The sequence below is a fragment of the Elephas maximus genome, chromosome 4, assembly GCF_024166365.1.
Source record: "Elephas maximus indicus isolate mEleMax1 chromosome 4, mEleMax1 primary haplotype, whole genome shotgun sequence".
NCBI lineage: Eukaryota > Metazoa > Chordata > Mammalia > Proboscidea > Elephantidae > Elephas > Elephas maximus.
This window is the reverse complement of record NC_064822.1, coordinates 116,454,081-116,467,486: the sequence shown is the minus strand read 5'-3', so window position 1 is coordinate 116,467,486 and position 13,406 is coordinate 116,454,081. Positions and strand designations below refer to the sequence as shown.

At 39.5% G+C, this 13,406-nt stretch overlaps 1 protein-coding gene and 1 long non-coding RNA gene across 5 annotated transcripts in view; one reads left to right on the top strand and one right to left on the bottom strand.

Moving 5' to 3' along the window:
• RBMS2 (RNA binding motif single stranded interacting protein 2) overlaps positions 1–11,718 on the bottom strand; it is a 66,158-nt gene extending 54,440 nt beyond the window's left edge. The window contains exon 1 of one of the 4 annotated variants that reach the window (XM_049883601.1): positions 10,910–11,718. In XM_049883601.1, the coding sequence (XP_049739558.1) occupies positions 10,910–10,975 (66 nt within the window). In that variant the 5' untranslated portion in view covers positions 10,976–11,718. The remainder of the gene's footprint in view (positions 1–10,909) is intronic. The other 3 variants (XM_049883603.1, XM_049883605.1, XM_049883606.1) reach the window with 3 other exon arrangements.
• LOC126075678 (uncharacterized) overlaps positions 10,200–13,406 on the top strand; it is a 31,350-nt gene continuing 28,143 nt past the window's right edge. Inside the window, exon 1 of the long non-coding RNA XR_007517232.1 lies at positions 10,200–10,359. This is a non-coding gene — a long non-coding RNA (uncharacterized LOC126075678). The remainder of the gene's footprint in view (positions 10,360–13,406) is intronic.

The following is a 13,406-nucleotide window of genomic DNA, read 5'->3' as shown; positions in this document are numbered from 1 at the left end:
AAAAACCTTTTGGAAATAAATGTCGTGGTTGCACAAGATGGTGAATGTAATTAATATCACTGAACTGTACACTTAAAAATGGTTAACATGGCAAATTTTTTGTTATATATATTTTGCCACAGTAAAATTAAAGAAAGAGAGCATGAGAGAAATCTGGCATTATGAATAATTGGACAGGATGTGAAGCTACAGGAAATTTTATACGGTGTTGACGAGAACGAATTTGGCATAAAACTTTGGAAAGCGATTTAGCATTACCTCTTAAAGCTGAACATTCACATACCTTAGGACCTGGCAATCCCATTCCTAGGTGTAAACCCAAGAGAAGCTCTTGCACAAAGGCACCACATATACACCACATATGTAGGCATGTTCAGAGCAGCGTTGTTAAGAATAGAAAAAAAAAAACTGAGAACGATCCAAAATTCCAATGGCAGGAGAATGGATAAATAAATTATGGTAAAATAGATTCATGCAATGAAATATTTATTATACAGCATTAAAAAAATGAATGAATACAGGATGGGGAGAAGGAATGTGCTGTCTCAGGAGGAGAGCAGCTAGGAGTACATAGCTAGGTGTGATTAACTTTTTGTATGAGAGACTGAATTGATTTGTAAACTTTGACTTAAAGCATAATAAATAAATTAAAAAAAAAATGAATAAGCCACAGCTACGTGCAACATGAAAGAATTGTGAAATGTAATACAGAATGGAAAAAAAAAAAAAATCCCAGAAGACAGTGTACCACAATAAGGTAACAAACATGGTAGTGGTTGTTCTAGGGGAAAAAACATCTCAAAGTTTAGTAAAGCAAAAAGAAAGTTTTATTCAGCATATATTCAAATGGACAAAAGTTGAGAAGCGGACAAACATATTGCCAGAGCTATGTCTGCCTGAGTCCAGGGAAATATTACAGAGTAAGCAAGAATGGGAAAACGGACAAGCATGCTACCACAGCCATGCCTGCCCGAGCCCGAGGAAATTACAGACTAGACAGAAGTGGGAAAACAGACAAGCAAGCTGCCACAGCCATGTATGTCCACCGGAGTCCAAGGAAGGTTACAGAGTCATCGGTATATATTAACATTACAAATGGGCAAAACCATTGAAAGCTTCACCTTTTCACAGATTGGCTAGAAACTGTCATCTTACATTTTGAATTGTCTTTCTTAACAATCATTGGTACAGGTTTCGGTAACGACAGTCAGGAGGGTCTTCACTGGTCCAACAAATTTCTATTCACTAAATGTTAACAGAAAAAGATAAGAATGGAAAGTCTTTTGTGTTCTGGCTTATGTAAAAGTTTTCCTAAAAGATATTTTCCAAGATTATTCTATCTATCGTCTTTATACCTCAGGGCCCAGTTGCTGTGTCCTTGTGAGTCCAGCTGGGTCACATTCTCTATGCTCAAGGACAGAGAATAATAACTCCAATATTATTTCCTAAATCAGGTAAAGGGCACAGATTTGGAGCCAGGCTACGGGGTTCAAATCCCAGCTGGACCATTCACTAGCACTGTGATCTTGAGCGACTTATTAAACTCTCTGTACCTCATTTTCCTCATCTGTAAAATGGGGATAAAAATAACAAAGTTGTAAGGATTAAATGAGGTAATGTATATAATGTACTTAGAACAATGCAAACAGGCAAATTAAACAATATATTTTTTAAGCATACACGCTGTCTTAGTCATCTAGTGCGGCAATAACAGAAATGCCACAAGTGGGTGGCTTTAACAAAGAGAAATTTATTTCTTCACAGTAAAGTAGGCTAAAAGTTCAAATTCAGAGCATCAACTCCAGGGGAAGCCTTTCTCTCTCTATTGGCCTTCTCATCAATCTTACCCCAAACTAGGAGCTTCTCTGACGCAGGGACCCCAGGTCCAAAGGACAAGCCCTGCTCCCAACACTGCTTTCTTGGTGGTATGAGATCCTCCCGTCTCTCTGCTAGCTTCTCTCTTTTATATTTCAAGAGACTGCCTCAAAACACAATCCAATCTTGTAGATTGAGTCCTGACTCACTAACAGAACTGCCACCCATCTTCCCTCATTAACATCATAGAGGCAGGGTTTACAACATACAGGAAAATCACACAATACTGGGAATCATGGCCCAGCCACACTGACACACACATTTTGGGGAGGACATAATTCAATCCATGACACATACATTTATGATTTTAAAATAAGGTTTTTAAAAACTAAAAACACAAAACTTAGGATAATGTTTACCTCTAGGGTGAAGGTGGGGGATGGGATGGGGAGGAACTTGTATGAATATCCAAGTTATAGATAATAATTCTAGTTCTTGAGTTGGAAGGTATGTTCACAGTTGTTGCTCTTATTATTAGCTTCATAACTACATGTGATCTTTTGAATTATCAAATAATATGTTAAAGATAATAAAAGGAAAGGAGAATGGGAGGAAAAGAAATTGGAGGACAGCAAGTATATACAACTATTTCGAGTTATTTTACCGCAAAAGGAAGCAGTTGGAGGAAGAAGGGGCATCAAGAAAGTTTTTTTTTTTAAATAAAATAATAGCCTGTGTATATGCTGATATATAATGATAAACATGACTGCTCTTCAAAATAATCCAATAAATACATCACTACTTTAAGATGAATAACTCAAGGTCAGAGAGCCTACAAAACATGGCACTAGGTCACACAGTAAGTGACAAAAGCCATACTTAAATTCATATTTGTCTAACCCTGTATTTCAGGGTTTGTACACAACACAGTGCTGCCTGCCTTTGCATAAGCTTAATTTAGTGTCTAACATTAGCTTAATCACACAGTTATTCAGATATGTTTTTTGAGTTATCTCCTAGATAGGCTGAAGATGTTGTAACTAGGTGTTTTGGAGGAAACTAAAACTGAATAAATTTACAGAGCTTACACTCCAGTAACAAAGATAAGAAAATTACTTCAATGATTCCAATACAATGAAAATTATGTAAAGCCATATATGCAGTACAGGTAGTCCCCAATTTACGACACATCGGAGTTATGACAAACTTCACGTACGGCCATCTGTTTCCACAAAGAGGCAAAGTCGATCCCTGGTTTCAAGGCATTGAAAGACAGAATAAGACTGCTGCTTGGAGGAAATGCTGCTGGATTTAAATTAAAACCTTTTCTTGTTTACCATTCTGAAAATGCCTGAGCACTCAAAAACACTGACAAAAATAAGTTACCAGTTTACTACAGAAGTAAATCCAAGGCCTGGATGATTGTGTTATGTGAAGACTGGTTTTTAAACTGTTTTATCCCAGAAGTGCAGGCCTACTGCCTTGAAAACAGCATTCCTTTCAAGAGTCTGCTGCTACTTGATAATGTCCCAGGACATCCTCTTCATGTAAATCAAAATATGAAAGTGGTGTATCTACCTCCCACACAGCAGCTGTGATTCAGCCTATGGATCAAGGTGCAGTCGCCACCTTGAAGGCATGCTACCTATAGACTACGTTTGCTCAGGCAATAGCTGCAACAGATGGAGGTATGGTAACACTACATGACTTCAGGAAGAATTATAATATTCCTCAGTGTATCCCGAACGTTGCATCTTCCTGGGAGGAAGTTACGGGAAAATGCATGCAGGGGATACGGAAAAAACTGCTGAGTCACATAAACATGCTTCAAGCATTTGGTCAGGGTAATATGATTGAACAGATAGGTGGAAAAATTACCCATATGGCAAGAACGCTGAATTCAGAACTCGGTATTGCCGACACGGAACAGCTCACAGATCACGAAGAAGGGGAATTGACAGATTAGGACTTAGTGGATTTTGAAGAAGAAATAATGAGGAAGAGGAAGGAGAGAAGTTGTCAAAAAAATTTTACAGTTAAAGAATTAGCTTAAGTTTTTTCTGAACTAAATCAGGGGCTTCAGTCACTTGAATTGGAAACCCTGGTGGCATAGTGGTTAAGTGCTACGGCTGCAAACCAAAGGGTCAGCAGTTCAAATCCACCAGGTGCTCCTTGGAAACCCTATGGGGCAGTTCTACTCTGTCCTATAGGGTCACTATGAGTCGGAATCGACTGGATGGCACTGGGTTTGGTTTGGTTTTTGGTTTTCAGTCACTTGAAAACATGGACCCGAATGCTGATTGCTTTGTTGAAGTTGATAGGCAGATCTGGGAAGCAGCGAAATGTTACCATAAATATGAAGAAAAAAAGAAAAGGATCATACAGACAACTCTTGCTAATTTTCTGACTAGAAATGCCATCTCCATTCCCAAGGATAATCCAGATGTTCCAGAACCTTCCCCAAGTGGAGTTATTACCGCAACTGACAAAATACCAATGTTGTCTAACTCTTCTTCACCAACAGAGTAAATTTTTATGATTTGTGTATTTTTTACGTGTATGTATTAAAATATACCAGTAATTTTACAGGTAATGTTTCCAACCCCCAAAAACAAAGATTGGATTTATAAAGATACTGATAATAAAAGACAATAAAAACAAACAAAAAAAAAAATCAGGTATTTGACTTACGTTAGAGTCATTGGAACGGAAGCCTATCATTACTTGGGGATGACCTGTATGAAATACTATGGAAGTTCAGAAAAAAAGAAAGTCCCCTTTGGGGCTGGAAGCTAGAGAAATTAAAAGAAGTTTTATAGAAGGGGTAACACTTCAGCTGAATTTGAAGGGATGGGTAGGGTTTTGAAAAACAAAGTTTAGAATGCGCTCTTCAAGGGCCACAATCATGCCGAAGCCCCAGGGCCTAGTATGACGAGCTGTTAAATGAACATGGGTGGAGGCCATTCCGGAAGAAAGCAACAACAAAAAGGATCAGAGGCGGAATATATGAGGCACAACAACAAAAAGGATCAGAAAGTGGGAGGAATATGAATTCCTGGGTGGTGCAAATGATTAAATGAATGGGTAACCAAAAGGTTGGCGGTTGAAATTCACCCAGAAGCTCCGCAGAACAAAGTCCTGGCGATCTCCTTCTGAAAGAACACAGTCACTCTGTGAAGCAGAGTTCTATGCTGAAACACATGGGGTCTCCAAGAGTTGGAAGGGACTTCCCAGTAACTGGTTTTTTGCGGTTTTTTTTGGTTATATCTACACAAACAAACGCATACACGCAAATTAGAATAAGTATTAAGTAACTGGTCATGCTTCTCCTTACACTTTGGCTCCTATACTGCCATCTTTAAGAAATTCTCTCTTGACACCACCTTCATTCTCATCCAGTGTTTATTTCTACGCTCCCCATCTTTTTTATCACCGTTGTTGAGATACAATTCACATACCATGCAATTCACCTATTTATATGAGTTTTAAAATATTCACAGATGAGCAACCATCACCACAATAAATTTAGATACCTTGTACTCCTTATCAGTTACTCCCCTTTTCATCTCAATACCTGCCACTCCCCCAACCCCCCCACCCCTATCCTAAGCAACTACTAATCTACTTTCTGTCTCTATAGATCTGCCTTTTCTAGACATTTAATACAAATGGAATCACACAATATGTGGTCCTTTGTGACTTGCTTCTTTCACTCAGCATACTGCTTTCAAGGCTTATCCATTTTGTAGCATGTATCATTACTTCATTCCTTTTTACTGCCAAATATTCAATTGTACGGGTATAAAACCGTTAAGTTGACTCTGACTCATAGTGGCCCTATAGGACAAAGCAGAACTGCCTCACAGGGTTTCCAAGAGGCAGCTGGTGGATTCATACTGCCAACCTTTGGTTTAGCAGCCAAGCCAACCACCGCACCGCCAGCCTCCTTATATGGGTATACCACATCTTATTTATCCATTTATCAGTTGAAGAACATTTGGGTTGTTTCTAATCTTTGGTTATTATGAATAATGAAGCTATGTACATTCGTGTACAAGTTTTGGTGTGGACATATGTTTTTACTTCTCTTGGGTACATACCTACGGGTAGAATTCCTGGATCGTATGTATGGCAACTCCATTTCTAATCTTTTGAGAAACTGCCAAACATTTTTCCAAAGTAATTGTACCATTTTACATTCCTATCAACAGAGTACGAGGATTCCAGTTACTCTATTAAGAGTCTTTTTGATTCTAGCCATCCCAGTGGATGAAAGCGGTATCTCAGTGTGGTTTCGGTTTGTATTTCCTTAATAGCTAATGATGTTGAGCATCTTTTCATTGGTATTTCTGTATCTTCTTTGGAGAAATATCAGATGTTCTGCTCCCCATCTTAATCAAATTTCTGAAAAGATCAGTCTATATATCGTATTTATACTTCCCTATCTTCTATTCACCTTCCCCTCTCCTTTTCACTCTTCAAACCATTCCAACCTTGCTTTGTCTCCGCACTCTGACATTGCTCTTCATAGTCACCAACCACCTCTATACTGCCAAAATCAACGGCTATTCTTCAGTCTTTATCTTACATCATACAACTATGGTTTGCACATCTGCTTAATTCCTACTAACCTCTTATTCTAATCCATATTTTTCCTTGTCCTGGTTTTTCTGTATTTTTCTATATTACTGCATATTTTCCTACAGAATGAGAAATGTAAACAATCAAAGGGTGTAACTAGGAAACTGTAGGTAACACAACTGGACTATAGTAGAGTGAATGTGAGGGAGTCATGGGGAGGGAAGGGTTGAGGTAAGGAAGACATAGAAAGACTGGATATAGCATGGATGTTGGGCTAGGGATTTGGACTTTGTTCAGGAGGTAATATGGCGCCATTAAAAGTTTTATACAGGAGGTGCTCAACGCTAGGCTGCTGGATTGTTCTGGCAGCAGGTATAAAATTACTTAGGGGCAAGAGGTAGGAGACAGAGAAACAGGAGGCAAGGAGGTAATATGGGAAGTTTATTATAGTGGTAAAGGTAGTAATGAGGCAGTCAGTAAATTAGAGTGTTGTTGTTAGGTGCCGTAGAGTTGATTTTCTACTCACAGTGACCTCATGTGGACAGAGTGGAACTGTCCCATAGGGTTGTCCTGGCTATAATCTTTATACAAACAGTTCGCCAGGTCCTTCTCCTGTGTAGCAGCTGAGTAGGTTCAAACCACCAAACTTCGGTTAGCAGCAAATGCTTAACCATTGTGCCACTGCCATCGAGTCGATTCCCACTCATAGTGACTCTATAGGACGGAGCAGAACTGCCCCATAGAGCTCCCAAGGCTGTAAATCTTGGAAGTAGACTGCCACATCTTTCTCCCACAGAACAATTGGTGGATTTGAACCACCAACCTTTTTGTTAGCAGCCAAGCACTTTAACCACTTTGCTACCAGGGCTCGCTCCACAGGGGTCCTTAAATTAGGGTAGTGATGCTAAAAATTAAAAGGATGAACTGGAAAGTGATTACCACTAAACTTTAACCAACTAAGTTAATGTTATTACTGATAACAGAACTAATAGCTGACACTAGTCAAGCGATATTTTTATTTATTTTTTTTATTAGTTCTATTAAATTTGATTTAATGGAAACTAGATGGAAATGCAGTAAACAGACACAGATAAAATTCTCTTTTGTTAGAAGTATAAACAACTATAGTAATGCTTCCCACTTTCCTCTCTCAAAAAGTAAACACTTTTGAAAATCTCAGGTAACTCAAGCTTCTCAGAGAACGAGGATCTGGCAATGTTCACCAGTCAGTATTAGTCTCTCAGTGGCCTCTCTCCCCTCACTAGTCCTTAATATGCTAACATCATGAGGAAATAGAAATTTATGTAAAATATGCAGGGGAAAGCAAATTATCCCAATTAAATTCAGTCCTTTTTCCTTTTTTTCCAAAGGAAATAGTTGTTGATACTATGAGTTAAATTATAATAACACATGCCAGGGAGATGATGTCAGTGAGGGCGTGGTTAGGTCCCTTACAAAGTCTGAAATTCCTTCAGTCCCAAACATTTCCTCCCAATGTCACCTATATTCCAATCTCTCTTCTGAGCAACTCCTTGAAACATTGAAGAAAGGGTGTTCAGACCCTAAAACTCTGATCTTTTTATTTCAGCCTTTCCCCCCCACTAAAAATAAATGAGAGTAATTGAAGGCCATTAAAACATGTGTTCAAAAAATGTATCATTGAATTATTTTGCAGAACCCCTCTCTGAAACCCACATTTTCCCCTTTCTGTGACTATTTTAATTCCAAAGAAAGGAATGGAAATTCAATACTACGTCTTGAGAAAGAATCTGCCTTTATTAGGCATTATACGTTTGTGGACTGCATTCCTATATTCACCACCAGCCAAAAAAGAATAAAGAAACTCTGACTGTCATGGGTCCCCTGAAACACCTTCCCTGAAAAGTGAGGCTTACAAATATTTCTCAAAATAAAATAATCCTACTTTTTTAAGGTCAAATAAATACAATAAATATGCTTTCAAATAAGCAAGTCACAAACTCTAATGGTATACAAATAGCTTTTCAAACAGAGGTCACTGACAATTATTTGACAAACTATAGGTGATGGTTATACAAACTATAGGTGATGGTTGACAAACTATAGGTGATGGTTATAGCTAACAATGTTAGATATAAAAATTCATCTTATTTAAAACAACAGGTATTTATAATTTGTACTTTTGCAGAAATTTAGAACTTAACTGTACTTCATTTCCATTTTTAAAATGTTTTAGACAGGTTCAGGAACTTCATTACACAGACTTCTTCCACTTAGGAAACTCTGGTGGCGTAGTGGTTAAGAGCTATGGCTGCTAACCAAAAGGCTGGCAGTTTGAATCCACCTGGTGCTCCTTGGAAACCGGATGGGGCAGTTCTACTCTGTCCTTATAGGGTCACTATAAGTCGGAATCGACTCGACGGCAGTGGATTTTTTTGGTTTTCTTTCACTTGAGAAACAGTTTTTAATAGAAATGACAAATAAGCCACTGTCAAAATTAAAACTTTGCCTTGGCATAGAAAAAAATCTGGAAGGACACACCTGCTGAACTGCTGGCAGTAATTTTCCTTGAGGAGTGGGACATAGATGAGGAGCTACGGGACATGAAAGGAAGATCTGGCTTTTTATTTTATGTACTTCTTCATGCTTAATTTTTTAGAAAATGAGCATGTCTTACATTTATTATTAAACACTAATAAAGTTATTTTTTTAATGTAACCTTGGGTATAAAAATGCAGATTACATGAGCAAATGCATCCAAAACACTCTTCCCAAATCAGAGAAACAAGCACATTAAGCCCTAGGTGTGAACATCTGCATAATGCCAAAGAGCAGTGCAGGACTGCTTTAGTTTTCATATACCAACACGGACATGCAGGCACATAGTAGCCACACGTATGTATACAGCATCCTCACATGTCATCATAACGTTAACCTGTAAGAACCCAAAGAATTCTTGACAAATCCATTAGTAATTACGTATCTACTTCCTCCTCCATTGGTCTGAATGTTTCCTAAATTGCTTCTCAAACTTTACAAATTATTGGAAGCAGACAGATTTGAATTCAAATCTACAACCATTCCTCTTGTCCCTTATACAATCCTAAATTTAGAAGCTGGTTCAATGTTTCCTATACGCCAAGGTGGGTGAAGAACTGAGAAAAGAGGAGATTTTAGATAGCTTGAAATACATGAAATCCCTAATGAGAAAAAAATTAATTTTTAGAATTCATTTTACTTTATTTTAATGGGTTCTGGGTACCCTGAGAGACTTGAGGGGAGACAGTCAAGAAAGAAACTTTCATATAGTACTATATAAGATTTGAAAAGAATAAACACAGATGAAATACCCGTAACTTAAAAAATTTTTAAATGTGTATGTGTGTATATATGCACACACATACATACACACAATGTCATATCAATATTGATACTGATAACCAACACTATGTATGGACCCATATTTCTTAAGTATCAGCAGAATGAATACCATGTAAACTAACAACCGTAAGCTAATACTAAACAATCCAGGTCTAAACACTTACCCACTGCCTTGACCCATACTCTAGTGTTTAAACCTACCTGTAATGGTTTCTTCAGTTATCTGAGAAAGCAGCAGGAATCATTCCCCACCCCCAACACTCCATTAGATGAGCGAAAAATATTCCTCAGTGTCTACAGCACCTATTTTCTTCAAAGAACAATGTCCAGAAAGGGTAAAAGGTCTTCCTGCTACAACATAACGTTCCTCCTAATCAGCACTGTGAGCCCTGAAATGCCAAGAAACCGCCAAGGATATTCCTTGGCACATGTGGGCATGATTGTCCACCTCTCCCCGGAATGCCCATGTGCCCAAGCAGAGCACAACTCTCTGGCAGCTGTGGGTTAATCATAAAGGCTCCAAGGATCCCGACCGAGCCTGGCTATCTGCAGAGCTCTCAGCAAGACCGAAAGAATCGCAGAGCTTTCAGCCTTAACCCCAAGGTAGGTCCTCCCAAGACTCCCTACAGGCTGGGTGGGGTAAGGTCTCTATCTGGTCTGGAAGAGTATGTTCAGTTCTTAATGAAGCTGTTGTGATTTCACGGACTATATTTCAGCCACCCGATAACGCTGTTGGTATGAGGAGGGAGAAGGGTGGGGGTGGGGGAGAATGGGAACAGTTAATCAAAAGAATAAAATAACCTTGGCGGTGGGGGATTGCAGGGGGCCAGAGTCTGAGATGACATATTATCCCTGTGGAGACTGGGTACATTAGCAGGAAGTCAAACTAACTTCCACAAAGATACAAACTTGCAGGCTGGATTTGTTTTTAATTCCCCTGCCTTCTCAGGCCTCTCACGTACAAGGACTGTAAATTCCTGGAACTCCAGAACCAGGTGAGAAAAGATGCCGAAAGAAGGGGGGGGGGGAGGGAGAGGCGCAGAGAGGAGACAGGAATCCCGCTCCCCTCCTAAACGAGAATGTTAAAGCCAAGGGCACTCCCAGATCCCCAGAAAAGGAAGTAGCTGGATTCCGAAAAAGCGCTTTTCCCTACCTTCTTGTTGTTCTTGTTATAGCCAAAAGTCGGAATCCCAGGCCTGGAAGTCACTGATAGCAGCATTTTCTCTTTAATGTTAGGGAGCTGAGAGAGAGCAGAGAGAGGGAAAGGGAGGGGGAAGAGAAAGAGAGGGAGAGGGGAGAGGGAGAAGGGAGGGGGAGGAGAAAGGGGGAGAAAAGGAGCAGGAGGGAGAGAGCTGGGGGGCGGGTAGAGAAAGAGCTCGGGCCGCTAGTTGACGTCACCGAGAGAAGTTCGCCCAGAGCCTGAATGAGCCATTTCCACTGGGTCCTAATGCCCAACATGTCTTTTTGTTTTGTTTTTCATTGGCTTAGTAGTTAATGCTAGAAAGACGATTAAAAGTCTTGGGTTGAACCAAAACCTGGCTTTTCAAACCTATGCCTTTTCCTCTACGAACAAGTTATGATTTTCATGAAAAGAGAAATGTGAGCGCTGGAGGAAGCCCCGAGACAGGGGCCCCCAGACAGCCTGCTAACTCAGATCTGAAGCCACTCCCCAAGTCCACCTTTCAGCCAAAGATTAGACAGGCGTATAAAACAAACAATAACACACGTGAGGAACGTGCTCCTTAGATCAATCAAGTATACAAGACCTAATGGGCAACACCTGCCCAAAAGCAAAGATGAGAAGGCAGGAAGGGACAAGAAAACTGGAGAAATGGAAACGGAAACGGGGAACCCAGGGTGGAAAGTGGGAGAGTGCTGACACATCGCGGGGATTGCAACCAATGTCACAAAACAATTTGTGTATAAATTTTTGAAGGAGAAACTAATTTGCTCTGTAAACTTTCACCGAAAGCACAATAAAATACAAAAAAAAAAAAAAAAAGGAGAGAAGGTGAATGTTTTTCCTTAGGTCTTAGCTATTAAAAGAGAATTTCAAGTTTGATGTTAAAAGGGGCCGCCAGGACTCGCAGAAAACCATACTGAGATAGCGTGTAGGAATCGCTCAGCACCCCGCTCCCGGCCCCCACATCACATTTACAGTCATCTTAATACACGAAGAAAGAGCAGACAGAGGAGCACACGAAAGAGCAGAGACAAGCAAAACAGAGTGTGGGAATAGCTAGTTTCAGATCCTTAGACAGTCCAATTCTACTCACTCCTATTTCCGATTCTCCCAGGTATGACTACATGGTTAAGGAGATATTATCACATTGGGCTCTATCATGAAACTTGGTGCCTAGTGGGTTTTCTGTTGTTGTTTTTTAAACACTGTGAAGCGATCTTGACTTTTTATTCCACTATTTTCTAGCCTTCAAGGTCCACGAAGCTGAAACAAGAAACTTACCAAACCTGGAATTTATGCCCAAACCGAAGTTCACGAAATTAGGATGTTTGCTTCAAGTTGTCTGAGTTGTAGAGAAAAATCACCATTTTAAAAGCATATGATTCACAGGGAAGAAAAATATAACATTCTTAGAAAAGAAGAAAATAAACTGAAGAGTCAAGAACCCAACAGGATAGCAACAACACTCACCTCTAATAGTTTCAAAGGCACGTCCTTGTAGAAACAGCAACAAGAAAAGGAACTTGTAGGAAACCAAGAATGTAAGATTGATACTCAGTAACCCCTACCAATCCAAGTGTAACGGGGCTGTAGAACAGAAGCCTTCAAATCCCTTCATAAGGCCATCTTGCTGCCAGTGCAGCTATTCTCTTGAGACAAATTAACCCTGTCTGCTTTCTCACATAAAATATTAAGCCAAGATTCTCTATAAAACGAATTTCCAGTCTCGATTCTAGATTTCCTGGCACCTTTTTGCCATGATGATGGAACAGACAGTACTAATATTCTGCAGAGCAAATGCATACACATACCCCACCCCTAATCTCCAACTTTCATTTCCAATAGGACAGGAAGTGCCTGCTCAGCTCAAGGGACACAGGAAGGGTGGGAGCAGCCTCACTGTGGGAATTGCAACTGAGATTGGAAACACAGCAGCCAAATGCTGGCTAAAAAAAAAAAAAAGGAGAAGATAGATATCTCTCAGTAATACCATATCTAAGAAAAAGTACCTTTTCTGGCCTCAGAGATTGTTATTCATTATATGCCAAGCTAGGATCGTTACTGTTTGGGTGCTTGGACAATGTCTTCTCCCTCAGTCTAACAATGTGGTACAGAAATCTTACTCTCCAAGGCCTGAATCATAAGGGCAATCTAATTTAATTTTTTTAAATTCTAATATTTTTAATGTGTTGTGTTCTCCTGCTGCATTCCTTAATGCTCAATGATATCTTAAAGATTTAAAAGTTAAAAACATGGACTTTAGAGTGAGACAGACATGAGTTCAAATCCTGACACCACTGTTAGTTACTGTTTATGTGACTTTAGGTCAAGTTACAGTTATTTACATCTCTAATTTACTCATTTGCAAAAGGAGATAAAACCTACTTCATTAGCTTTTGGAATCAGGCCTCAGTTCTGTTCCCAGTTCTGTTACTCACAAGCTGAGTAACACTGGGAAAATTACCTT